The 25,740-nt window shown below is 43.6% G+C and overlaps 1 protein-coding gene across 2 annotated transcripts in view; it reads left to right on the top strand.

Moving 5' to 3' along the window:
- PPM1H (protein phosphatase, Mg2+/Mn2+ dependent 1H) overlaps window positions 1-25,740 on the top strand; it is an 85,609-nt gene that overhangs the window by 52,114 nt on the left and 7,755 nt on the right. For both annotated transcript variants that reach the window (XM_035126644.3, XM_088652391.1), the window contains exons 5-8: window positions 2,968-3,052; window positions 8,311-8,429; window positions 22,740-22,803; window positions 24,750-24,857. In XM_035126644.3, coding sequence (XP_034982535.1) covers window positions 2,968-3,052; window positions 8,311-8,429; window positions 22,740-22,803; window positions 24,750-24,857 — 376 coding nt within the window. The remainder of the gene's footprint in view (window positions 1-2,967; window positions 3,053-8,310; window positions 8,430-22,739; window positions 22,804-24,749; window positions 24,858-25,740) is intronic.

The raw sequence follows: 25,740 nt of genomic DNA, 5'->3' as shown, positions 1-25,740 counted from the left end.
TACTTTTCTTAATTCTTCTCTTTCCTTTTGCCTGTTTGTCCATCCTGTGGTCACTTCATGCCATTTTCACTTGACTGATACAGCTAGGATTTCCTCGTCTGCCTACGCACAGTATCAAAACTCTTACTATTTCTATCATAGACTCATGCAACCTCCTCCTTGTGGCTCTCCCTGTCACTGAGCTTTCTGTCTCTAGTGTTGCTGCCCAGAGTACATTTGGCGCTTTCCCTACTTATCTCCTCCCCTTGATGTGTGTGTGTATGATGTATAAAATAAAATTTAAAACAATTCAACATTACATTTTTTATATGGCTGACTTCGCTGGCTTCTTTGTCCTTCCTTTTCAGCTTCACTTTAAGCTTACCATATTTTGAAAATGTCTACAGATCTTCTTTATCTTTTGCTTTCTCTTTCCCCTTCTTTTTCTACATTATGTTCCCTCCCATTAAGAAATCCTCTTTGCGTTCCTCGTTGCTTGCTTCTCCCTACTACAGAAATGCCCTTAAACTTGACATCTCACTCTCTTGGTCCATTAGTACATTCAAGTGCCTCTTCAAAACACTTTTCCCCCACTTTTCAACCAGCATTTTCTGGGTGATGCTCTTTTGCCTTCGCCCATCATGCCTTTGATCAGATTGTAAGCCTGAGGGCATAGTCTATTTTACTTTTCATTTTTGTACTATGCCTAATGATTTTAGGTGTTGCTGTTGTCATGTTAGATAAAACAAATAGTTGTATTTCTGAGTACGGCTAGTTTTTAAAAATCTAGATATTCCATTTTCTAAATTTCTATCTTCAGTTTTACTCCGGGCACAATCAGTCAACCAGTTATACCCTTTGGATAACTCCTGTTTGTCTGAATGGGGGCCATTTAGAAGAAAGTCTTGATGGATATTCCTATGGTTATCTTACAATTTCAAGTTGGGTGGCATTTTCTGAAGCTTCATCGCTGGGCTACCTTGTCCAAACAGGCTGATCTTTAGAAAAATGCTCTCACTTCTTGGAACTGGCTTGCTAACACGCAGTAATTGCATTCAGATAGATGGGCACAATAGCAAAATATTTAATCACAAGTTGTACCTACGTTTTCCAGGAAAGAACCAATAAAGATCTGGAGCCACAATATTTTTTTTACAGAGCAAGAAGGTTTCATGGTGAATGGAAAGAGGTGATGGAAATGTTTCATGTAGTTCATGTATTTTGTTTAATGAGAGTGGTTTAAAAACAAAAACACACATTTGTGTGTGTGATTATACAACCTTCTTGAACTGTAGTGCCCAGCATATATTTTGGACTACAGCTCCCATCAACATTGGCTGGCACTGATGGGAGTTATAGTCCAAAACAGCTGCTAAGCACTAGGTTGGTGATGTGCAATAATTGAAAATTCAGGATCATTTTTAAAAATCCTGTCATCTATAATATAATGTAGGCTGGGGGGAAAAATCAGGTTGACTCTCAAGGTATGGCAGTCCTTACAATCTGTAAGCTCTTTGGTTCTCCCCCTCCCCTTCTAAAATGATAAAACAGCTTTTCCCACCATGTGTTTTAAAAGAAAAAAACAACTTTGGCCTGGATCTAAAGAACTGTGCAGTTTGTTCAGTGTGACTAGGGGGTATTTGAACATATGCTTTTCAAAACACCATGCCCACCCCAAATTCTGTATGGCAAACCTCTCCTGAAATTAAGGGTCATTTCAAAATCAGTTTGAAAGCATGGCAAGGGGCGAAGGTGGTCTGCCATTGAAATAGAAAGTAAAAGCAAACAATCCTGTTGGGTATTAAAGCTGCTCATTGGATTCCAGCCACTGAGTGTCATTTTCAGAGATTTTGTTTGCCCTTCTCTTGCCAGTCAAATATAGCTTTAGTTGCATTGTGATTTCATGCAGGTCTTGTGCATTTAAAATATTTGTGAAACATTTGAATCCAAGTGAAATACATTAGTACTCTACCTTTGCTTTAAACCTTTGGGCCATTCCATTGTCACGGGTGGGACACTTGGACTATGTTTTTTTGGTATTCACATGTGTGTAACAATGTAAATATACATAAAAATTAACAACCAAAATTTAAACTATGTTCTGAATAAGATACTGAACATTTTACTAATGTTTTATTATTTTTATCTCCCGTCGTGGGGATTGGAACCGCCGACCTTCTGATTGGCAAGCCCAAGAGACTCAGTGGTTTTGACCACAGCGCCCCCCACGTCCTCCTCTCCTTCATAGCTCCTCCCTTTTCTTGCTATTTTCTGCCTTCCCTTTCTCTGAGCAAATATAGCAATGAGGCCAGGCTACAAAAAGAGATAAAACTTGTAAACATAAAGAAGAATGAACTTCTAACTATTGGGATGCAGCTAACATCCTGACTGCACTATTGGGGGAGTCACCTTTCAAGGTCATATAAGATCAAATTATAGCTTTTTGTCTGATGTCTCCTTCATAAGGTTTTAGAGTGACAGTTATGTCATGGAAATAACAGGAAAATGCCCATTGTTGGAGGGGATTTTCTTTTCCCATTGGCGTTCGCAGGTAGGCTTTTCTGAGATGAGAGGGGGGAGAGACAGTTCAGTTATCAATCATACCATTTCCTGTCTCCCTTGGCAGGTACCTAGTTAAATTTTTGTTTAGACAGGATTTGCTATGCCTTCTCCATTTGCTGCTAGAATGGTTATGTTCTGACATGACATACAACCAGAGTGACTGGGAAGCAACTTATATGAGTCACCAGACACCACAGAGATCATAGCGTACAATGGTTTGTCTTCTAATCTGTGCTATAAGGTCCCCTAGGCAAATAGGCTTTTTGTAATGTTTGGATTAAATACAATGGAAAAGTAGTGTGCCTGGTAATTTTAGTAATACACTGTTGGGTCTAGGCTTTGCCTGAATAGACCTTTAGCAGTTCTTAAAATATGGATCCCCACTCCCTCACTGTGTGTGTGTTTTTTCTTCTTTTGATATTGCAGGGCTATAATAATCAGAAATGGAGAAGTCATTCCAATGTCTTCAGAATTCACTCCAGAAACAGAACGTCAGCGTCTTCAGTATCTGGTAAGGGGCCTAAAGATTTGGATTAGTGGGTGGTGGTGTATCACCTTCTTGGCCCTTATCTGAAATGAAACTTGTACTGCCCTTCTGGAACTATATTGTAATCCCACACTTCAGCCAAAAAAGGAATTGGGAGGGAGGAAAAGCAAACTTGGTCACGGTTTCTTAGTCACAGAGTTCTTGTAATGACTAGCCATAATAGAAAGATTTTTCAAGAAGAGGAGGAACTAAAACTTGCTGGTCTTTTAGCAAAGCTGATGGAGAGATGTGCTGCCGATTCCCATCAGGCTGTAGGAGAGGGGATTTGCACTACATTTTGAGTTGGCAAGTAGGTATTAGATAATTTTTCAACATTGCGATATATCACCAGCTAACGATCTAGCATGATATCTGAAATAAGGAAGGAACTACAGTATACAGAGGCAAGCAGGACAATGTCCTGGCAATTGCTACTGCTTAAGGGTCTAAAACTGAGAAATGATGATAATATGAGCCATCTCCTGGTCACTTTCAGAAGCAGGCAAGCCAAAATGCATCCAAATGAGACTTTTGGTTTTGGGCTTGGCTACCCAAGGACAATCCACAGTACGGTAATGAGTCATAGTGAATATAAATAATCTGTGATTGCCAGACTGCCAGCAGGCCTGCTAGGACTAGGAGGCAGATGCAGCAGTGGCAGAAACAGCTTGCCATGACCACAGTACATTTCAGCAGTAGTGGTGACAACCTACAAGGCCTTGCAATGGTGTAGAGAGTGACGGCAGTAGCAGCTGTGGCCTGTGAGGACTCATGGCATTCTGGCAGTCCTAGATTACAGTGGAACCTCGTGTTGCGTACCATTCCCCTTGCGAATGCTGCGGGTTATGAGCGCCGCTAACCCAGAAGTAGATGCTCCTGGTTGCGACCTTTGCCCTGGGATGCGAGCGGAAGTCGTGTGCTGGCAACGCAGCAGCGGGAAGTACCATTAGCGAAAGCATGCCTCATGTTACGAGCGGTTTCCAGTTGAGAATGGACCTCCGGAATGAATTAAGTCCGTAACCGGAGGTACCACTGAATTGGTATTTACTATGACTCATCATCATACTTTGGATTGTTCGGAATGCCACTATTTGGTAGCCAAGCCCCAAACCAAAAGTCCTGTTGTGATGCATTTTGGCTTGCCTGCTGATAAAACTGAGTGTGTGATTATTGATAATATTGTCGTTTATCTGTTTTAGTTCCCCAAGTACTGGCAGTTGCCAGGACATTGTCCTGTTCACCTCTGTAAGTTCCCATCCTTATTTCAGACATTGTGGTAGATTGCATTGTTTAGCTGGTGATATTGTTAGGTTTACCTGGTGATCACGTTGCAATGTTTAGCTGGTGAGTTATTGCAGATGTTGGAAAGCAGATACTGCCTAGCCCATGGGTAGGCAAACTAAGGCCCAGGGGCCGGATCCGGCCCAATCACCTTCTAAATCTGACCTGTGAACAGTCCTGGAATCAGCGTTTTTTTACAAGAGTAGAATGTGTCCTTTTATTTAAAATGCATCTCTGGGTTATTTGTGGGGCGCGGGAATTCATCCCCCCCCCTCAAAATATAGTCCACACCCCCCCACAAGGTCTGAGGGCCCCCTGCTGAAAAAGTTTGCTGACCCCTGGCCTAGCCCTTACACACATTGTCATTGGTGATATATTGCCAGCTCAAATATTATGAAACGATTATCACAATGTCAACTTTTAACCGGTTTTGTATGATATATTGATATATCACCTAGCCCCTACTTGGTATCAATAATAGTGATACATTTAGGCTTCCTCTGAGAAAGGGTACTTTGGATCTTTCAGAACTGACAGCTCACCCAGTTTATTATGCTCTCCAGAACTGGCAGATATTGGAAGGGTAACCCGGCAGTGGTCATCCTTGCCCTTCCAGCTGACATTGTGGGTATAAGAAAACACACACATTGAAATCCCTTTTGTCAGGCTGTGGCATCTGGCCTGTGCCTTAAATTCCACCAGTGCAACTGGCACTTCAGGCAGATGCTCCAAACCAGCCTGTTTCTCCCTGTCTCTGAAACTTGACTTTAAAACCAATGTAGCCTCATTAGTGTCCTCTCCCACTGTGCCCAGAAGGTGATGGGGACAAGCTTGTATAGGCCAGATGGCCTTTCCTTTCTTAGAAATGCTCGCTCTGAGTAGAACAATGCTTGGCTGGCTATAAATGCCGAAAGAAATGTGTGTGGTTGTGGTGATTGCGGGGAGGCGACTATACTCTTCTGTGCCCCGATTTTATTGCTGTTTACATTGCCAGAGTCTGAAACATTTCAGAGGGAAGAGCTACTTTTGGAGTCTCGTTTTTCACAGTGATGAATACAAAGCATCTGCAATAAATATTTATGCTGCCTGCATTTGCCCCCCCCCCCAAAAAAAAGTGTTTGTCTTTTAGATTAGCAGGGATCTGTAACATCTTGAGAGTGGGGTTTCATTTGAAGAAAGCAGAGATAAAACATTGCCTGAGAGGGTCTTTCCCCCCCCTTCAGCCTCTTTTGATGTTCATTTTGGTTAGATCTGAAAATAGCAGCTGCCTTGAAAAATATTTCTGCTACTTCCCCTAACGCTTTTCTTTACCTTTTGTTTGTTTACTGCATCTCCATATGTAGCAAATGGGCTTGGGTTATGGCTATCACGTTCAAAGGAAGTAGGTGGGAGATATCATAAGTGTGAAACCACATTAGAGAGATCCTTTCAAATGCACTGGAAGTAACATGTAGAAGATAATTTTAGGACGATTGGTATTTCTGACCAGTTCTCACCTGCTGCTGTTAGGTTTATGACTACTCTGGTTTGTGGTCAGGGGTTTCAAGTACTCCTGCAATCGATGATTTCAAAAACAAATGTCAATACTTCTCCCAAGAGTATTCTGTACCATTTTTTAGATTTTGCATTTTTGACGCACGCACTTCTCCTTGCGGTTGTCTAAAATTGTTATAGCTTAATATTGACAGAACATTCTGCAAGGAAGAAATACATTTCAGAAGTCCTATCCTTATATTTGATTCTCTCCTCTCTCCATCCCTCCCCTCCCCTTCATATTTAATCTGATTTTGTGTTTTATAAGGAATTATTTGGGGTAAAAATCTTCTGCCCGATATAAACAGAACTGCTTCTTTTCTTTGGCACCCTATTAAAGCAAGGTGCATGTGACTTGTTTCTTAATTTAATATTTCTTGCTAATCACCTTGAGGATTTCTAAATGGAAAGGCAGGGAAAAATATTTTAATAAATAAAAGTTGATTTTGTGCATATCATTTTTTTTTTATTGCTACGGGGAAGTGCCTGAGTATGTTCCCTTCTCTTCTTCCACTTAGCAGTTCCTGAAGAAAGCACATAAGATGTTATTTGCAAATTATATATAAAAGCACTAAGCCTGTCCACAAATTGAAATAACAGTTTAATTATTATAAGAAAAAGAGAATATTGTATTACTTACGTTCTTGTCAACAAGCAAGAGGACTCTCAAATAAGCCATTGAACCTATATGACTTGCAAAAAAAAAATCTAGACGATAAATTTCTAGTATTTTACCAATCCCAGTTTTAGAAGTTGCTTTCTGTGTTCGTAGCTCTGAGCCACCTATGACTTATTTCCCACAGTTCTTCCATCATGGATTTGCATATTGACTCTTGTTTCAAGGAGGTCTTGTGGTTTTTCCTCTTCACGTAGCTCCTTTAAAAAATAAACAAATTTGTTTCCCTGTTGGAAACCTTACCTAGCTTCCTCCAAATTTATTATGAGCTCCTATTACAAACACTTGATAAATTAGCAAACATTTTTTAAAAAAATAAATTGATTTGATTCAAGTATCAAAACAAATGAAAGTTAACTATCTCCATCCCCACACACGTATACCCACACACACAATCAAACATTTTTCCCAATAGTTGAGGGGCTTGAGCAGGATTAGTTTTAAAAGAATACAGTTGTACCTTTGTTCTCGAACGGAATCAGTTCCGGAAGTCCGTTCGACTTTTGAAAATGAAGGCACGGCTTCCGATTGGCTGCAGGAGCCTCCTGCACTCAATCAGAAGCTGTGTCGGACGTTTGGCTTCCAAAGAAAGTTTGCAAACTGAAACACTCACTTCCGGGTTTGTGGTGTTCGGAAGCCAAAACGTTTGAGTCAAAAGGCGTTCGAAAACCAAGGTGACTGTACTACAAAATAGCTCTTTAGATTTGCTTTAAGCACAGCAACTGTTTTTTAAAGATCAGGAAAACTTTTGACAGCCTTGGTTGGCTTAGATGAACTGGAACCATTCACGGAAAGCTGAGAGTATCAAAACTCGTGGTGACAATGCTGAACTAAGCAGATCTCCGGGTAATTTTGTTTGGTTTGCTTCATACAAGCATGTACTGTCCATTATTTCAGCAAATGTACTGATACTCTGACGAGTATGCAAATAGCTTGCATGTTTCCTTTAATTTGCTCATTTGTTTCTGCCGAGGACACTCAGGTTAAGTCAAGCTCAAACGTCATGTGCTTGTTCTTCTGTATTTAGTGATACAGCAGTAAACCAGAAGTTAATATCCACGTTTTATTCTGAATGGCACCACATCTCAGAATCCCCATGTACAGCAGGTACTACATACACAGGTGGAATATATAGGAAAGTTAATATAAAGATAACACCCCGGTATCTAGTAGCCTGGGGTGCACAATGCTCTGTTCCAGCCTGGGACAGACCCATGTGCAGAACAGACGGCTGACCCAGTTTAGTTTGATGGACTTGGATTGGACTGAATCCAGACTTGTTCCCCTCCCTCCCAACAATTGTTCAATAGGATCTAGAAAAGCCAGTGGTGCTGACAGTAAAGAGATTTTTCTGTAGCGCCCATCTAAAATGGCAGTAGTACATGCAGAACTCGAGGGCCAAAACTGGTGCCAAAGGTGATGGAAGAGCCACATTGCAATGCCTACCCTCAACTATGTACAGTATCTGGTTTTATAGGCAATTTGTCCTGAACTGCAATTGGCAGAAGCACAGCAGTGGTGTAAGTTGAGGACAGAAGAGGTGACAAAATGTTTTTGCAGTAGTTCAAAGGTTTGAGGGTAGGGAGGGGGAGACTTATTATCCAGTGGAAGTTATTTAAGACTTTATAATAGTGGGCTTCTGAGATTTTGTTCATCATTTGTTTACAATTACCACCTCTCCTTGAAAACAGAATAACAATGCAAGAGCTCCAACAATGATTGTCCTCTTTCATTTCCTTTTTTAATCTTGTAGGCATATATGCAGCCACACTTACTGGGAAACGAGTTTACACACTTTGAGTTTCCAAGGAGGGTCCAGAGGAAGGAAGTTGGGAAAAGAATGCTCTACAGAGACTTCAATATGACTGGCTGGTAAGAATGCCTCCTGTTTTTTAGAGGGCAGCATCCACACAGCAGTTTGTTCCATTTCCCCTGCATTTCCCTGAGTTAATTTCTGCATTATATTTGGGCTTTCATGCAAAAAGCCACTTCTGGAAAACTAATGGACCATAGTGCATGCTCAGCTCTCATTTCCGCATTATTTGATTCCAGAAAGAATCCGTTTGCAACCATCTTAACTTGGAAAAATGTGGGAGTAAAAGTGATGAAATTTGGGGCAGTGTACTGGTATATATAGTTCTTCGCTGCTGTTTTCCTGGGGGAATTGTGGATGAATCAGAAGCACACACATATTCGGAAAGGGTGGGAAATGTCCAATGGCATTTGTTGTGTCACAGCACATCCCATGATGTGAATGAAATTTAGTGTGACATGTTAGCAATATCATTCAAAAAGCCACAGTTCCCTAATGCCGCATCCCATTAGAAAATTTCAGAAAAAAATGACAAAATTGGATTATTAAAACTATTCTCCATATTGTACAATTTCACATCTACGCTAGATGGGTCCGATTTGAGGTGATGTTGGTTTCTTTGTAAACTTTCTCTTTTCCTGGGCTCTGGAACTTTTTCAGAGCAATTGGCTGGCCAGCTTGTATAGGTTTGCTGAAGGACTTGCATCATCCATTTAGTCTTTGGGCTGGTTTAAGGCTGCTACTCTTAACTCTCTTCAATCATCACCTATCACTGTAGCTTGGTGACTTTGTCAGGAATTAAACTTACTAGAGTGTTACATAGATGGGAGATTGATGCTTATTATCCTCAGTGTCTACTTACTTGTGATACCTACTATGGCTGGCATTGTAGCTACGGAACACAGTTTCTTGCAGGACAAGAACCTGAGGTACCTCAGACTGAAATTTGCCATCTGGTCATACTTAATTACAATTTTAAAGTCCAAGTACACTTTATGTCCTTGGGATTGAAAGCGGAAATAGGACATTCAGAAAAAAGCCTGAATTACAGTTCTCGTGTGACTGTATTAAGTACTTGGAATGTTTCCCATGCCTTTTTTCTGTGGGCCAGCTTAAACCTTTCCAGCCAGCGACCTAGGAGCAGCCTGAAATGTTGAGGGAAAGTACACTCCAATCCTCAAAAGACTGTGCCGCTTCGGAATGAAGATGGGGTCTTGTGTGTTTCACGTCTCTCCCACATCAAATATTACTTGTACGTGGAAAGCCTATACAGTGATGCCTCGCAAGACGAATTTAATTCGTTCCGTGAGTCAATTCGTTTTGCGAAAAATTCATCTTGCGAATCGCGGTTTCCCATAGGAATGAATTGAAATTTCTTTTTTTTGCCCATAGGAATGCATTAATTAAATTTCAATGCATTCCTATGAGAAACCGCGATTCGCAAGATGAATTTTTCGCAAAATGAATTTGTCTTCATCAGATCGCAAGACGCATTCGTCTTGCAGGGCATTCGTCTTGCGAGGTACCACTGTAGATGGTTCTCCCTGAAGTTCTAGCTTTTTATGTTGAAGGTGTAGTCCAAGCATACAATTCTCACAAGTAGAACATACTTTTGTGCTCTTACTGAACCTTTTGGTCATGTTTATTTTTATTTTTTTAAGGAAACCAGACTTGTTTACAGGTTGCCTCGTGAATATTTCCTTTTATATACTCACGTCATTTTCACATGGAACAGCAATAGGCTGCTACCAGTTGTGGCTGATGTAGCAGCCGCTGCTGCGGCTGCTGCTGGAGAATGATTAGAGAAGGGAGAAAGTACTTTGAGCAACTTCTGCGGCTTGTGCACAGCTTTCATTTTCTGTACTCAGGAAATACTTTGTTGTGATACATATAGTCAAACCTCGGATCCCAAACGCCTCCGTTTTGGAGCGTTTCAGCCCCCGAATGCTGAAAACCTGGAAGTGAATGCTCTGGTTTCCGAACGTTTTTCGGAACCCAAATGTCTGACGCGGCTTCCAAGTAATCGGAAGCCACGCCTTGGTTGTGAAACAATTCGGAAGCTGAATGGGCTTCCGTAACAGATTACGTCCGACAACTGAGGTTTGACTGTACTTTTTTTGTCTCAACTAGATACCTCACTGCTCTTTAGGCCTTATAATATGGCTTATAAGTCCCCCCCCCTTTTTTTATACTGAAATAAATGCCATGATAGAAAGGGATCATCTTTGGAACACAGAAATCTTCTCCGCCGTGTTCAGCTGCAGGCAAAGGGTTAATAGCCAAAGCCACGATACAGGTTGCCGTATGTCCTCTTTTTCCAGGACACACCCTCTTTTTCATGGGTTTGTAAAATGAGAGTCGTCATAGTGATCTATAGTTAAAAGTAGAAGTCGGCAAATGTGTCCTCTTTTTTCGCTCTTCAAAATATGGCAACCCTAAGTTGGTAGGGAGTCAGATGGGTCAGCCTATGCCATTCATTTGTCCCCAGTGGCTTTGCTGCTGTGTTTCTGTAAGCTTTCCTTGCAGTTAGCTGGCAACGTCCATTGTATATCTATGTATTTTGGTGTATCTCTCCCTCTCCCCCCCCCCTGCATGCATGTGTGTGTGTGTGTGTGTGTGTGTGTGTGCGTGCACACACACACAGACAGAGATTCATTCTGAATCAGAGGCTGCAGTCCTAAGGGAAAACATGGAGGAAACCCTGCAATGTTTTCTGCTTTCATGGAATGATGCCTGTCAAGTTGGCATTGTCCTTCCTTCCTTCCTTCCTTCCTTCCTTCCTTCCTTCCTTCCTTCCTTCCTTCCTTCCTTAGCAGGTATTCAGGTCTCTTGAGTATTTGATTTTAACAAGCAGCTGCATTCTAATCTTGCTTCTTTTTTCTTTCTTTCTTTATGCACGTTTTCTAATTTCGTCTGGGGTTGACCTTTCGCTTTTCTCTTGCAACTAGCGCCAAAGCTAGTCTGCTTGTTGTTGCTTTAATTCCAGTTGGCAAAAAACAAAACAAAAAAACCATAGCCCCAGAGGAAGCCCGCTAAACACAGCAGCTCATGTGTGCTTTGCGTTGTGTAACTCGCATGTTGTGTTCAGCAAATGTTGTAGCTGTGGGCACTTCTCTTCTTTATTGCTCTGCTCAGTGGCACTTGACAGCCCAGCCAGGCAGTCTGGCAGAGCAGGGGATAAGTAGATTGAGAAATGCCACAGAATAGTTTATGAAGCCAACACCAGACCGGCACTGCCTCCTCCCCTCCTCTTTAATATAAATTGATTTATTGAATCAAGTGCAGAAGCCCTGGTTCCAAAACCTTAGGCATTATCCTCCAGAGAGCCGCCTAATAAAAGAGGCCCAACTGACAGTCCTCATTAGCTTTGCCACAGATCCCAAGGCAGTATTTAAAGTGGCAATGTCCCACACCTGGCATGTGTGACAGAGACCTGGTTGGAGGAAGCCGATGGGCCCGTTCTTGGCGCTGCTTGCCCACCAGGTTTCTCTTATGCACAGCAACCCAGGCCATCTGGGCGGGGAGGGGGGGTTGCAGTGATTTTTAGGAAGTCATTAGTTTGCACCAGGCGTCCTATTGGGAAGACCCAGTTCTCTGAGTGCATGTTCTGGAAGTTGGGCAATAGAGGCAGTACAGGATTCCTTTTGGTGTACCGACCTCCCCGCTGCACCAAGGATTCCCTGCCCGAGCTGCTTCAGGTCGTGTCGGATGTGCTCCTGGAGACACCCAGCTTGGTTGTCTTAGGGGATTTTAACATCCATGCCGACACGACCTTACAAGGAGCCGCTCGGGACTTCGTGGAAAGCATGGCCACCATGGGGCTGTCCCTGAATAAGTCTGGCCCAACTCATAGCCGCGGACATGCCTTGGACTTGGTGTTTACCTCTATGGATGTTGGTGATCTGACATTAAGTAAAAGCGAAACAAAAGAAGTGCCATGGTCAGATCACTTTCTGGTGCAACTGGACTTCTCCGCAACCCTTCCCCTCTGCAGGGAGGTGGGACCGATTCGGATGGTCCGCCCCCGCTACTTAATGGATCCAATTGGCTTCCAAAGAGTGGTAGGGGATGTTTTATCCCATGTCGATGGCCTTTCAGCTGATTCCCTGGTGGCCCGCTGGAATGCGGAGTTAACCAGCGCTATTGACTGTCTGGCTCCGAAGCGCCCTCTCAGATTGCATGGAGCCCGGACAGCCCCGTGGTTTTCCCCGGCGCTGAGGGCAATGAAACAGTCGTTGAGACGGCTAGAGCGCCGGTGGCGGAAAACTCATTTTGAATCAGACCGGACACGGGCTAGAGCTCAACTTCGAGCCTACCAAGTGGCAATGGCGACGGCGAAGAGGACCTTCTTCACCGTCTCCATCGCATCTGCAGAAAACAGCAGCAGGAGACTCTTCCAGGTGGTTCGCAATTTAGCGGAACCACCTGCTCCATCCGGGCCCAGTACGGGCCACATGATCTCCTGCAATGATTTTGCAAAGTTTTTTGCAGATAAAGTCGCTCAGATTCGGGAAGAGGTAGACTCCACCGTGGGAGCAGGGCCGGGGCGGGGGAGTGCTAGAGTCCTGTCTAGTCAAGTTTTGTGGGATCAATTTCAATCTGTTACCTCCGAGGATGTGGACAGGCTGCTTAGACGAATGAAACCAACCACCTGTCTCCTTGATCCTTGTCCATCCTGGCTTATAAAAGCTAGCCAGGAAGGGCTGGGCGATGGGCTTCGCGGGTTGGTAAATGCTTCTCTCCATGAGGGAGCCTTCCCAGACCCGCTGAAAGAGGCGGTTATTAAACCGCTTCTTAAAAAAACCATCTTTAGATCCGGCCAATATGGCCAACTATCGCCCAGTCTCAAATCTTCCATTCTTGGGCAAGGTGATTGAGCGAGTGGTTGCGGAACAACTCCAGGCACGCCTGGAAGAAGCGGACCATTTGGATCCCTTCCAGTCAGGATTCAGGCCTCATCATGGGACTGAAACTGCCTTGGTCGCACTGGTCGATGATCTCCGGCGGGCTAGGGACAAAGGTAAGAGCTGTTTCCTTGTTCTGCTGGATCTCTCAGCGGCTTTTGACACCATCGACCATAACATCCTTCTGGACCGTCTAGAGGGCTTGGGAGCTGGGGGCACTGTCATGCAGTGGTTCCGCTCCTTCCTCCTGGGCCGTGTTCAGAAAGTGGTGGTGGGGGATGAGTGTTCAGACCCCTGGGCGCTCACTTGTGGGGTGCCTCAGGGTTCTGTCCTCTCCCCCATGCTTTTTAACATCTATATGCAGCCGCTGGGAGAGATCATCAGGGGGTTTGGGCTGGGTGTCCATCAGTATGCTGATGATACCCAGTTCTACCTCTCTTTTAAATCAGAACCAGTGAAGGCGGTGAAGGTCCTGTGTGAGTGCTTGGAGGCGGTTGGAGGATGGATGGCGGCTAACAGATTGAGATTGAATCCTGACAAGACAGAAGTACTGTTTGTGGGGGACAGGAGGCGGGCGGGTGTGGAGGACTCCCTGGTCCTGAATGGGGTAACTGTGCCCCTGAAAGACCAGGTGCGCAGCCTGGGAGTCATTTTAGACTCACAGCTGTCCATGGAGGCACAGGTCAACTCCGTGTCCAGGGCAGCTGTTTATCAGCTCCATCTAGTACGCAGGCTGAGTCCCTACCTGCCCAGTGACTGTCTCTCCAGAGTGGTGCATGCTCTAGTTATCTCTCGCTTGGACTACTGCAATGCGCTCTACGTGGGGCTACCTTTGAAGGTGACCCGGAAACTACAACTAATCCAGAATGCGGCAGCTAGACTGGTGACTGGGAGCGGCCGCCGAGATCACATAACACCGGTCCTAAAAGACCTACATTGGCTCCCAGTACGTTTCCGAGCACAATTCAAAGTGTTGGTGTTGACCTTTAAAGCCCTAAACGGCCTCGGTCCGGTATACCTGAAGGAGCGTCTCCACCCCCATCGTTCTGCCCGGACACTGAGGTCCAGCTCCGAGGGCCTTCTGGCGGTTCCCTCATTACGAGAAGCCAAGTTACAGGGAACCAGGCAGAGGGCCTTCTCGGTAGTGGCACCCACCCTGTGGAATGCCCTCCCACTAGAGGTCAAAGAGAACAATTACCAGACCTTTAGAAGGCATCTCAAGGCAGCCCTGTTTAGGGAAGCTTTTAATGTTTGATGGATTTCTGTATTTTAGAATTTCTGTTTTTTGGAAGCCGCCCAGAGTGGCTGGGGGAACCCGGCCAGATGGGCGGGGTATAAATAATAAATTATTATTATTATTATTATTATTATTTCCCAGACCTGGATTTATCTGCCAGCCAATGCCGACGGGCCTAATTAGCTTGCTCTTATTAGTCTTATTCAGATAAGTGGTCTTCTCTAACAGTCTGACTCCAGGGTACAAAGAGCAAACCGCAGCCTGCCTGCCTTATGCTTCTACCTGCTCAGTTACACCTTGTTTTCCAATTCGTATAATTCTCATGAGCTCCCATGGAAAATGGTGTCTGTGTGTTTAGCTGGGATTTTTGTTTTGCTTTGTTTTTCCTAGTGAAACATTTCAGCTTCCAGCAGTGATCATGATTTTGAAAGAGGGAACATGTCTCAAGTGCGTAATTAAACAAGCCCTTTCCCCCCTCTAGTATGTGATATATATTTCACCCAAGTAGCTTTTGTGTGTTTTTTTATATAAAATATAATGGTTATGGAGACAGCAGTCCTGTTTTAGGGAGGGGGGTGGTTAAAGAAAGATGACTGCTGTGTTAATCTGCAGCTACTGACAACAGAAGGAGACAGAAGATAGAAGCGGAATTAGATTTAACAAAAGCCCTTTGCACGGGTACTTTTGGGTTCCCGACGTCATGCGCTCCAGAGAAACATAGCTCCCTGTATTCTGTTTGTAACACGTTTCTGGAATGATAAATGACTGTTCACAACATGCACGTTCTGCATCTTTTCAAGATTTGCAGCTCTGGCTGCAGGAACAGCAGGGGAGGAGATCTGACCTGCTGTGTACAGCACATCTCCTGGCAATGACAAATGACTCTTCTTTCCCTAAGTGCACACATGCCAGAGGAACAGAGCCAGTGCTGTTGGAGCAGGGCCAGCTGGAGACAACAAACAAACCAGAGAAGCCCCATAGTCACCCCCTAACTGTGAAGGAAAGAATAGCAGGGCAAGATGTGTTTGGGTAGTCTGCTGCTTGTGTTTTTTTGCATTGCCTTATCAGTTTTGTTGTAACCTCCCAAGATATGTCTACTGTGTCATTTCCCTTCCACATTAACACAGGAGAAGGACCTTGGAAATAAGTACTTCTAATTGGTACCTGAATATTCCGAATTGATATTTATTTAATCTCGCAGCATTCTGGAGGCGAGTGTGGTGTCATTACTAAAACATGCAAAAGGGCAACCAAAATGATAAAGCAACTCCTGGTTAGCCATTGTGAGAACAGGATGCTGGACTAGATGTTTCACTGCCTGAATCCAGCAGGTCTAGTTATTGGTAGGTAGCCGTGTTGGTCTGGCGTAGTCGAAACAAAATAAAATTCCTTCCAGTAGCACCTTGGAGACCAAGTAAGTTTGTCATTGGTATGAGCTTTTGTGTATCTGAAGAAGTGTGCATGCACACAAAAGCTCATACCAATGACAAACTTAGTTGGTCTCTAAGGTGCTACTGGAAGGAATTTTTTTATTTTGTTTGAATCCAGCAGGCTCTTCTTGTGTTTTTCTGTGTGTGTGCTTGCTTGGGGAAACTCAGGTCCATATTCCCATTCAGCTATGACGCCAGCTGGGTGGTCTCGACCACTGCCAGCTTCACCTGTCTCATTAAAGTAGTGCATGGTCTTGTGCAACTTATGCAGTTTTCTATTTTTCTCTTCCTATAAATTGTTATCACCCCTCTTCTTTCATTATTGGAATCTTGCAAACATTTTAATGTTGCATCTATCTATCTACCTACACAAGTAATACAAACAGAAGCTAAAGTTTTGATCTCACAGTTGAGGTCTGCAGAATTCTGGTTGATCTTTTTATTTGGTAAACTGAGCAATTGTGTGTGTGTGTGAGAGAGAGAGAGAGCGAGCAAGCGAAAGAGAGAGAGAGAGAGAGAGAGAGCAAGCGAAAGAGAGAGAGAGAGAGAGCACACATAGCTGCAGTTGCACAAATCCAGGCTTAAACAAGAAACCCAAAATCAACCCACAATCCTCCGATAAGGAAGTGCATGTGCAAATAATATTTGGTCCAGGACAATGACTAATAAAACTGAAATGAAGTGTCACACAAGAGTTTCAGACTGGGTTCACTCTAGATTCCATTTCTTATGCCCTAAATAATATATATAATAATGCCTCTGTATGGAATTCTTCTATCTGGAAGTATGTCTCTTGTACAGAGCTAGCCCATGCAATTGCATCACATGAACTTGAGAGGTGTGTTCTGGCCGTCATTCTCTGTGACAGTCCTAAGGATTTTGCACAATACACTCAGCTGTGTTGGCACATAGTAATAATAGACTAACCCTTGGATAGTTTGAATTGTTGGAACACTGCTGCCTTGGCCTGCTTGTTAAGTGTTACTATCTTTGACAGCAACACAGCTGAAGCAAGAGTGAAGAAAATAGCCATTCCCGAATTGTGCATGTTGGTTAATGGGCTTGTCCTTAGCTTTGATTTCTCTTACTCTGCATAAACAGCTAACTGAAGAATCTTGCTTAGCCAGGCTTCGAAATTCCAGAACTGAAACCTCCTTTTTAATATAGAAAATGTCTCTGTGAGTTTTATTGAATTTCGGTAAATACTGTTATAACATTACCCCCGCCAACCAAGCAGTAACAAATTACCCTCCTCTTGCATTCTTATGAACTGGGATTAACTCTCACAGTTCAAGAAAAGGGCACCAATGACATATCTGCAGCAAAATAAAAAAGAGATCGTTCCTGAAAGGATGTCTGTCTTCACATTTCCTGGAAAAGTGGCACACTCCAACCTTAATCTTCTGAGCAAATCAGTATTGTCAGTATTTTACATCCTTGCAAATGCTGTTAAATTTGCAAGGATGTAAAATACTGACAATATTGATTTGCTCTGTCTTCCTGTTGGGATTTCTTTCCTTCTTTTTGGTACTGGATACTTCTAGTACCTGCAGTTTTATTTCATTCTGTGTTCAGACCTCACTTGTCGCCCTATCACCACCTTCTTATAATGGATTGCATTGTACAAAAGCAACCAGAGTTCCTTCACATTCACTCTTGCCACACTGCAATTGGATTCAGCTCCTTCATTCTTGTGGGTCTGTTCCTGGCCTTTCCACAAGATGCTCTGCATCTTCTGTGGCCTCGTTTCCCTCCTGTGGTTTCTTTATTTCTTCAAGGGAAGGAATTGCATTTGGAATCTGAAGCGGTGCATAAGCAAGGGACTTTGGAGGAGAGCAAAGTGTGAGAACAGACCTTTTAGAATGCATCACTGGTTGCAGCCCTGATAAAAAGTTGAGAGGCGAGTCTCTATTTATTCCCCACTGCCATTTACTAAAAAAAGGGTGGTTCACGCCTCCTGCAGCTGCCCACTAGAACTTCTCCTCTTGCTTATGTTTGCATAAATATAGATTACCCATGGGTATTGAGTTACTAGCACACCCTTCTGAATATGTATGAATCAACACATAGCAAACTTGAATGAACTTCCAAGACTTTTGTTTCCGTATAACGTAGTCCCCTAGGCAACCTACGGTAGTTCATGTAAAAGTGCCCGCACCGATCCTGCAGACTGTGCAGGTTGCCTTGGCACTCCAGGTATCTGTGTGTGATGAAGCAGGAAGCATAGCGGCTGGAGAGCAGGTGGCAGAAACTTCAACCTGAACCTGAATGAGCACAGGTGAGAGAGCATTATTGCACCTATCAAGTGGTGGTGGTGGCGGCACTGCACCTGCATTTAGCTGTCTGGCAGAGGTCTTATGGGCGGTGAATGGGCAGGAGAGCAGTGCTCTGATTCCGCCAGCAGCCTGATGGGACAATTTTGCTAGGATTATTATTTTTATTTATTTGTACCCATTTGACTGGGTCATAAATCATCAAACATGAAAAGCTTCCCTATACAGGGCTGCCTTCAGGTGTCTTCTAAAAGTTGTATAGTTACTTATCTCCTTGACATCTGATGGGAGGGTGTCCACAAGGTGGGTGCCGCTACTGAGAAGGCCCTTCAGATAAATCATTGAGATTTAGACCGAATTCTGTGCCACAGATGGAGCAAGCCCTATGAAGGTGTCCAGAACATTGTCAGTGAACAACTTCCTTCCGGGGGTGCGGCTGATCACTTATCTTCTCGACCGTTCCCCATATTGGCTTATTAAAGCTAGCTAAAGGGGGGGGGTGACTAGGTGAGTTCAGCAAGTGATCAATACTTTATTGGAAGAAGGGAAGGTGCTGCCTGCCTAGGAGAAAGTGGTGGTGTGCCCACTTATTAAGAGGACCTCCTTGGACCCAAAAGTGTTTAACAACTGCCACCTAAATGACCCTTTTGGGGAAAGGTGCTTGAGAGCGTAATAGCAGCCCAACTGTTTTAAAGTAGTCGCACTGGCTGCCAGTTTATTTCCAAGCCCAGTTCAAGGTGCTCATGTTGGCCTTTAAAGCCCTAGGCAACTTGGGCCCCAAATATCTGAAAGATGTCCTCCATCCCTACAGACCACCCTGGGCAATATGATTAGCAGAAGAGGCCCTCCTGGTAGTTCTACCACCCTCAGTGGTTCAAGGGTCAGCGGCTTGGGAAGAGGGCTTCCTCTGTGGTAGCTCCAAAATTGTGGAACTGCCTCCCCCTAGAAGTGCATCAGGCATTGTCGTTACTCAACTTTTGGCATGTGCTAAAGACATACCTCTTCACCTGGTCTTGTGACAACTGAAAAGTATTTTTATGACCTTCCTGAAGTTGCATCTTATTTCAGTGGTTGTTTGGTATTGATGTTTGGTTTTGTTTCAGTTTGTATTGTTTTTGATACCGTAGCCTGCCTGGGAAAGTTATGGTGGGCAAGAAATCTAACTAATTAAGTAAACCCATTGAAATTAACTTTATCATACAGTGGTTACATTGAATGTACTCGATGTATGACTTTGTCAAATATCCTCTATAATCCTGTGAGACCTAGGTTGTAAGAATATTAGGCAAGTTCATAGAGAATTGGGACTTTCAATGGGCTGTTGGTCATTAGGCAAAGAACAAAAGGAAGAATTTATTGTCTGGAAGAGGAGATGGATGTCTCCATTGTGACCTCCTTGTCAGGATTACCAGCTTCCCAGGGATACCCAGCTGAGCACTATTGGAAGCAGACCATTGTGCTAGCTAGACCTTCAGCCTGGTCCAGCAAGGCAGTTCTAATTTGGGACAATAAATCAATATGCTACATCCTACTCCCTACCTGATGCTGTTCAAAAATTTGCCATGTCCTTAGCAGGATTGTCTGGAAACCCCTGTATTTCCTATGTATCCATAATAGAGGTAAAATCCTGACACCGGCCTTTAAGCTATACATTTGGAACAAGCCCCAGCAATTCCAGCCGTGCCCTTTTTGAGTATGTTCACACTATGTTGTTGTTTTGTTTTGTTGTTTGTTGTACTTACAGTGAGGGGGAAAACTATTTGATGCACATCAATCTCTGACTTTTGTCTTCTGGGTTTTTCCCTGTTGTTATTCTGTCTCTCACAGCTACAATAAACCTACCATTAAAATTATGGTCTGGTCATTTCTTCGTCGGAGGGAAGAGGGGGCAAATTTAGCAGGGGATCAAATACTTTTCTCCCTCACTGTAAAAGGCCGTTTTAAATTGATAACAAGATATGAAGAAAATAGGATTCCCAGTCAATGGCACATTCGGGTGTTTAAAAGGTGTGTGGGGGTCTTAAATTGGGGAGTAGGAACATGCACCTGCAGGCTCACCCCCACCTGTGTTCTCGTATGTTCCAGGTATGTCCGCCCCCCCCCCCCTAGGCCATCCTAAAAGGCCTGAAAAGAGCTTGGAAATTGATTGGGCTGAACCTTACGACAGCGTTCCCAATTTCAGGGAAGCTTGCAGATCTGTTGAACTGAATGTACCCACATGCCTTCTTCGGACCCTCCTGCTCAGTGCAGAAAGTTGGGAGGTGGATTGGACATTTCCGCACCTCAGTTTAAGCCTGTGTGCATTTTTGGAACACCAGAATAGGGCAAAAGAAACATACCTGTTTAGTGTAACAGTTGAGTGACATCCATGTTGTTCTTCCTCCAAGTTAAGAGATGGTGTCTGTGTGAAAGCATAGGTGTAAAAAAAAGAAGTGTGGGGAGGTAAATGCCCACCATGGAATTAAAAACCTTGTAGGGACAGTTTGTCAAATGGGGAGGAAAAACTACAACATAGTCTGTGTTAGGTTTCTGTGGAGTTTGCTTGGGACAAGGCCAATTGGTGGTGCTACTGTGCCACTTCCAGGTGTTCGTGTGTGTGTGTGGGGGGGGGTACCAAGCCATTGCTATGTGTGTTGTTGTTTGTAACCAACTGCCAGCCTGCACACACGTTTACCCTTTAATGAGCGCTCCTGTCGCGTGCAAGAGGCCTTCACAAATGCCATGCGGGTGGTGAGATGGAAGCGTTTAGAATATATGATCCTGCATTTAGAATATATGGATCCTGCATTTGCTTTTAAAAGCCATTCTGACGTGATCTGGTGCAGAGAGAATGTTAGGCTCAAGGCCATATTGCAGCCTCACCTTCACTACAGTTTCCGTCATGCTTTGGCAGCCGTTGATTTCTCTCAAAGTGGAGCTGCCATTTAGCTGCAATTTTATTGTTTGGTGCTGTTGGATTAAACGGATCTCTCCAGAGATGTCATGCTGCCATGCTTTGAAAAGGGGCTTCCTCTCTCTTTCTGGGTTTGTGGGATGACAGCAGTGGCACAGCATATTTAACACACTGTGCTCTGCCTATAAGTGACATGGACAGCATAAACATAGTTTTATTGCTTTGCTGTCAAACAAAATTGTACAGATGGGTGTGCACTGTAAAATAAAAATGAGGCGTATGGTGTGGTGGGAGAGGAAGACTGGGCAGGTGCATCGAACAAATTTTCACAGCTTATTTTTGAGTCCCTTTCAACAATTGCTAGCCTGTCAGCTAGAAAAAAAGAGCTGCTTCCTCTTCTTTGACAGGTCCAGTTTTGTCCATGTTCCAGAACAATAAACCATTAGCCAAGGTTAAAAAGCAGGACCCCTCCCCAAGTCTAATATTCAATGGCCAGGTCCATGAAAATCTTGTTTTTCAGAATCTTCATGCTCAAATCCACTGGCAATGGCACATAGTCTTGGTCATCATCTGTAGATTTATGTGCTTTCCTGTGTCTCCCTAACGGAATCCTAAATGCTCATCCCTCAGTGTCCAGATAAACAATAATGGTTGTGGGACTCCCTCAGGAGGTGGTGGACTCTCCTTCCTTGGAGGTTTTTTAGCAGAGGTTGGATGGCCATCTGTCATGGATGCTTTAGCGGAGATTCCTGCCAGATGCTCCTCAGGGTCCCTTCCAACTCTACAATTCTGTGATTCTATGAAATACAAGCAGAGCAGACCTGCCTATTTTATTTTTCTTAGGGTGGCTTCTTGCCACCCTGGATAAGGACACTCCCCGTGTGGAAAGTAATTGTGCACAAAAAAGTATGCAGCAAACTAGCCCTGTATATAGTGGACCCTTCGGGCATTTACAGCTTCTCAGGACACATGCAGCAGGTATAAGCACCCATATAGGCCAATCAACCTACAAGTGTTTGGCGTGCTAATTCCAACAGCAAGTTTCTTTCCATATTGGCTTACCAGTAATTATTTGGAAGGTGTAGGGGATCCTGGCACTGAGGATTTCTGGCAAGTTTGAATGTCATAGTCAAGGTCAAATGAGCATTAAATAACCTGATGAAAGTTATATCAAACTTCAAGCTTTCCTTTATGTATTTAGCTTCTGATGGATTTTTTTTAAAAGATGGTTTATGCCATCCTTTATCTACAACCCTGCTGTTTCTCACAGCTACCAATTAATAACAAGATTCCATTCTTAAATGGATTTGTGTTGTTGTTGTTTGGTGGACACTGGCCCACACTTCTAGTAATTGGGATGTTTTCCCAACTTACTTTCCAATCTGTTATTAAAATGAGAAGGTAGGGCTTGTTTATAAAATTACATTATGTTCTTTGCTTAACCTTTTCTTTTGCAAAAATGGTACCATCCAGCAGGTGTAGTATGGAGAGAGAGAGAGAGAGAGAGAAATCAGGAATGCATTGTAAAGTTGGAGCCTAGACAAAAGGCAAAAACAGACAGTCACCTAGTGTCAGGGCACTGGGTCAGTAATTGAGTGCAAGCTTTATAAAATGCTGTTTATCTTCCCACAGGGCATACAAAACCATTGAAGAGGATGACTTGAAGTTTCCTCTTATATACGGAGAAGGCAAGAAGGTAGGAATCAGTGTTTTGCCATTTCAAAGGAATATGGTGCCTTATAACTGTTTACCACTCAATTTAGCCTCAAGCAGCCCAACGTTTTCCACTTGCTATCTCTTTATTTTATCGTTCTGACAGCTTGGAAGAATATTGTGTCTGCCGTAAATCAGTTCCTGCTGTCTGTAAGGGGGAAATGCAGTCTGGGGTGTGTGAAAGCAGTTTAATAACATTTACAGATGAATTTTCTTTTTTCACCCACTTAAGTATTTTGTTTTCTTTCAAGCAATCAGGACTGAGAGAGGTTTTTTGAAAGTAAAATATTTATTTGATTTGCAGGCAGCTCACTGCAGTTTGGCTACTATGTTAAATGTGAACCAATAAGCTGGAAAAAGACAAAAGACGTAATATTTGTTTAGTTAGTTTTGAGCACAATCTTAGTGTATTAGGAGCAAGCAAGACTGAACTCTACTCTATTGGTGCATGAATTTATTTTGTGTGTGTGTTCTTAGCTGCATTCACTGCTCAGTTCAAGCTTAGGAATAAAATTCTCTTTCAGGAGAGGGGTGTGTGTGGAAAGACTGAGAACCCTCTTGAAAGAGATGCATAATTAGAAACAGCAAGGTTATTTGCACTGATCCCAGCATGCCTGAGAGATACAACTCTAGGATCAATAAAAGGGCACTGAAGTCTTAGATTATTGGCACTGGTGTGCTCACACTGTTTCTAAGCAACTCTTTCCCAATGGCTTTATTGCTTATTTGATTTTTGTTTTAATAGCCTATCTTCAGAATTACTCTAGCTATGCAGGACTCAAACCTGATATCGCGTATCTGTACGATTTGATGGGCTGGTTTGTTTTCAGAAGTATTTGTACGCCTGCTACTTCTAAATTTATTTTTCTCCCTATTTTTGTGTTTGGGCTTAGTGGGTTTATTTCACAGTGTATTTTAGAGCCAGAATTGAGAGTGTCCAGTATTGTCAGTAAACCAGTATCTGCATCATAAGCTGTCTCAAGAATCCTACTCTTTTGCTAAGGGATCTTGAAAATACCCCAGGGCTGATGCAAAGGTGTCAGGAAGGAGGGAGGTTGGTAGAGGACATTTGATTGTTCTGTGATGGCCTTCCCCAACCTTCTGCCCTCTAGACTACAACTTCCATTAGCCCCATCCAACACGGCTAGTGGTCAGTGATGGTTATAGTTGTACTGTAGTCAACTTCTGGGAGCAGCAGGCTGGGGAAGGTTGTCCCAAGAGTTTTCTTGCTAGGTATTTGTTGTTGTGTCCATTGTTTTATAAAGAATTGTTGCCTCTATTTTAGGCCAAAAACCTCCCCAGTCCTTGCCAAAGTTTTTTGTATAATGAAAGAAGGGTACAGGTTACGCCCTGTAGGTGAGCTTATATGATTTGTCACACGTTATAAATACAGTCATTTACTTGAATGTGTGCAATTACTGTAGGTCTCAGGTGACCAGTCTTGGGCAACATTCCCTCAACTTGCTTGGTAATATAGGCTTTGACTCATGACAGGATATGGGCTCTTGATATGCAACCACATATTTCAATCTGGAATGCAGGCTGTCTTGGATGGGGTTGCCCTCACCCTGAAGACATTGGTTTGGAGCTTGAGGCCACTCCTCGATCCAGCACTGCTTCTGTACAATTGGATGGCAGTGGTGACTAGCACACCTTTGTATTGGTGGCTGTGGTGATGAGAACAGCTTTCTACCTGCTTTGGCTCACATGCCAGTTGTCTTTTTTGTGGTGGGCATACTCCCCAGCCAACACAAGATTAGACTCAAGGGGGTTGTCTTCCTTGGGTGTAGGCTTTGCATATTCAGGCAGGAACCCTGAATATGCCCCGATGTTGGAAACTCTTATGTATGAGTAAGATAGCAACAGCTTTCACATAGACACCTGCCTCCCAGAACATGCTCTGTAACTGGTTTCTTTCTCTGTTTCCAGGCTCGTGTCATGGCAACTATTGGGGTTACAAGAGGACTTGGAGACCATGACTTGAAGGTGCATGACTCAAACATCTACATCAAACCTTTTTTGTCCTCGTCGCCAGAGGTAAAACATTCACACCTTTTTAATGGGGGACAGGAAAAGGGACCTAAACTATGGCTTTAAAAATCTAACCTGCTTGTGAAATGTTTAGGAGGCGTCCACATGAAAAATGGCTGCAATGAACACCTTGAATGGTCTTGGCTTAAGGAAAAGATGGTCAAAACTCATTCCCCTGTCTAAGAGCACGATTCTGTGCATGCTTACTCAAAAGTAAGTCCCCTTGTTCGGTGGGGCTCACTCCCAAGTAAGCAAGTTTAGGATTGTAGCCAAATATGGCTAGAGGATGTAAGTTAAATTTATAGCTGTCTAGAGGGATTTAGAAAGCCCATAAAACACATTTGACAAACATTAGTATAAAAGTTAAAGGTAAAGGTAAAGGGACCCCTGACCATTAGGTCCAGTCGTGACCGACTCTGGGGTTGCGCGCTCATCTCGCATTATTGGCCGAGGGAGCCGGCGTATAGCTTCCAGGTCATGTGGCCAGCATGACAAAGCCGCTTCTGGCAAACCAGAGCAGCACATGGAAACGCCGTTTACCTTCCCGCTGTAGCGGTTCCTATTTATCTACTTGCATTTTGACGTGCTTTCGAACTGCTAGGTTGGCAGGAGCTGGGACCAAGCAACGGGAGCTCACCCCATCACAGGGATTCGAACTGCCGACCTTCTGATCAGCAAGCCCTAGGTTCAGTGGTTTAACCACAGCGCCACCTGGCAAGTTTAGGATTGTAGCCAAATATGGCTAGAGGATGTAAGTTAAATTTATAGCTGTCTAGAGGGATTTAGAAAGCCCATAAAACACATTTGACAAACATTAGTATAAAAGTTATAGAACCATAAAGTGGACATTTGGCACTCTGTACTGGAAATTGACTACAGGGCAGGAAAC

The sequence above is a fragment of the Zootoca vivipara genome, chromosome 9, assembly GCF_965207765.1.
Source record: "Zootoca vivipara chromosome 9, rZooViv2.hap1.1, whole genome shotgun sequence".
Lineage (NCBI taxonomy): Eukaryota > Metazoa > Chordata > Lepidosauria > Squamata > Lacertidae > Zootoca > Zootoca vivipara.
Note: the sequence above shows the minus strand (reverse complement) of the source record. Positions and strands in the feature narration are given on the sequence as shown.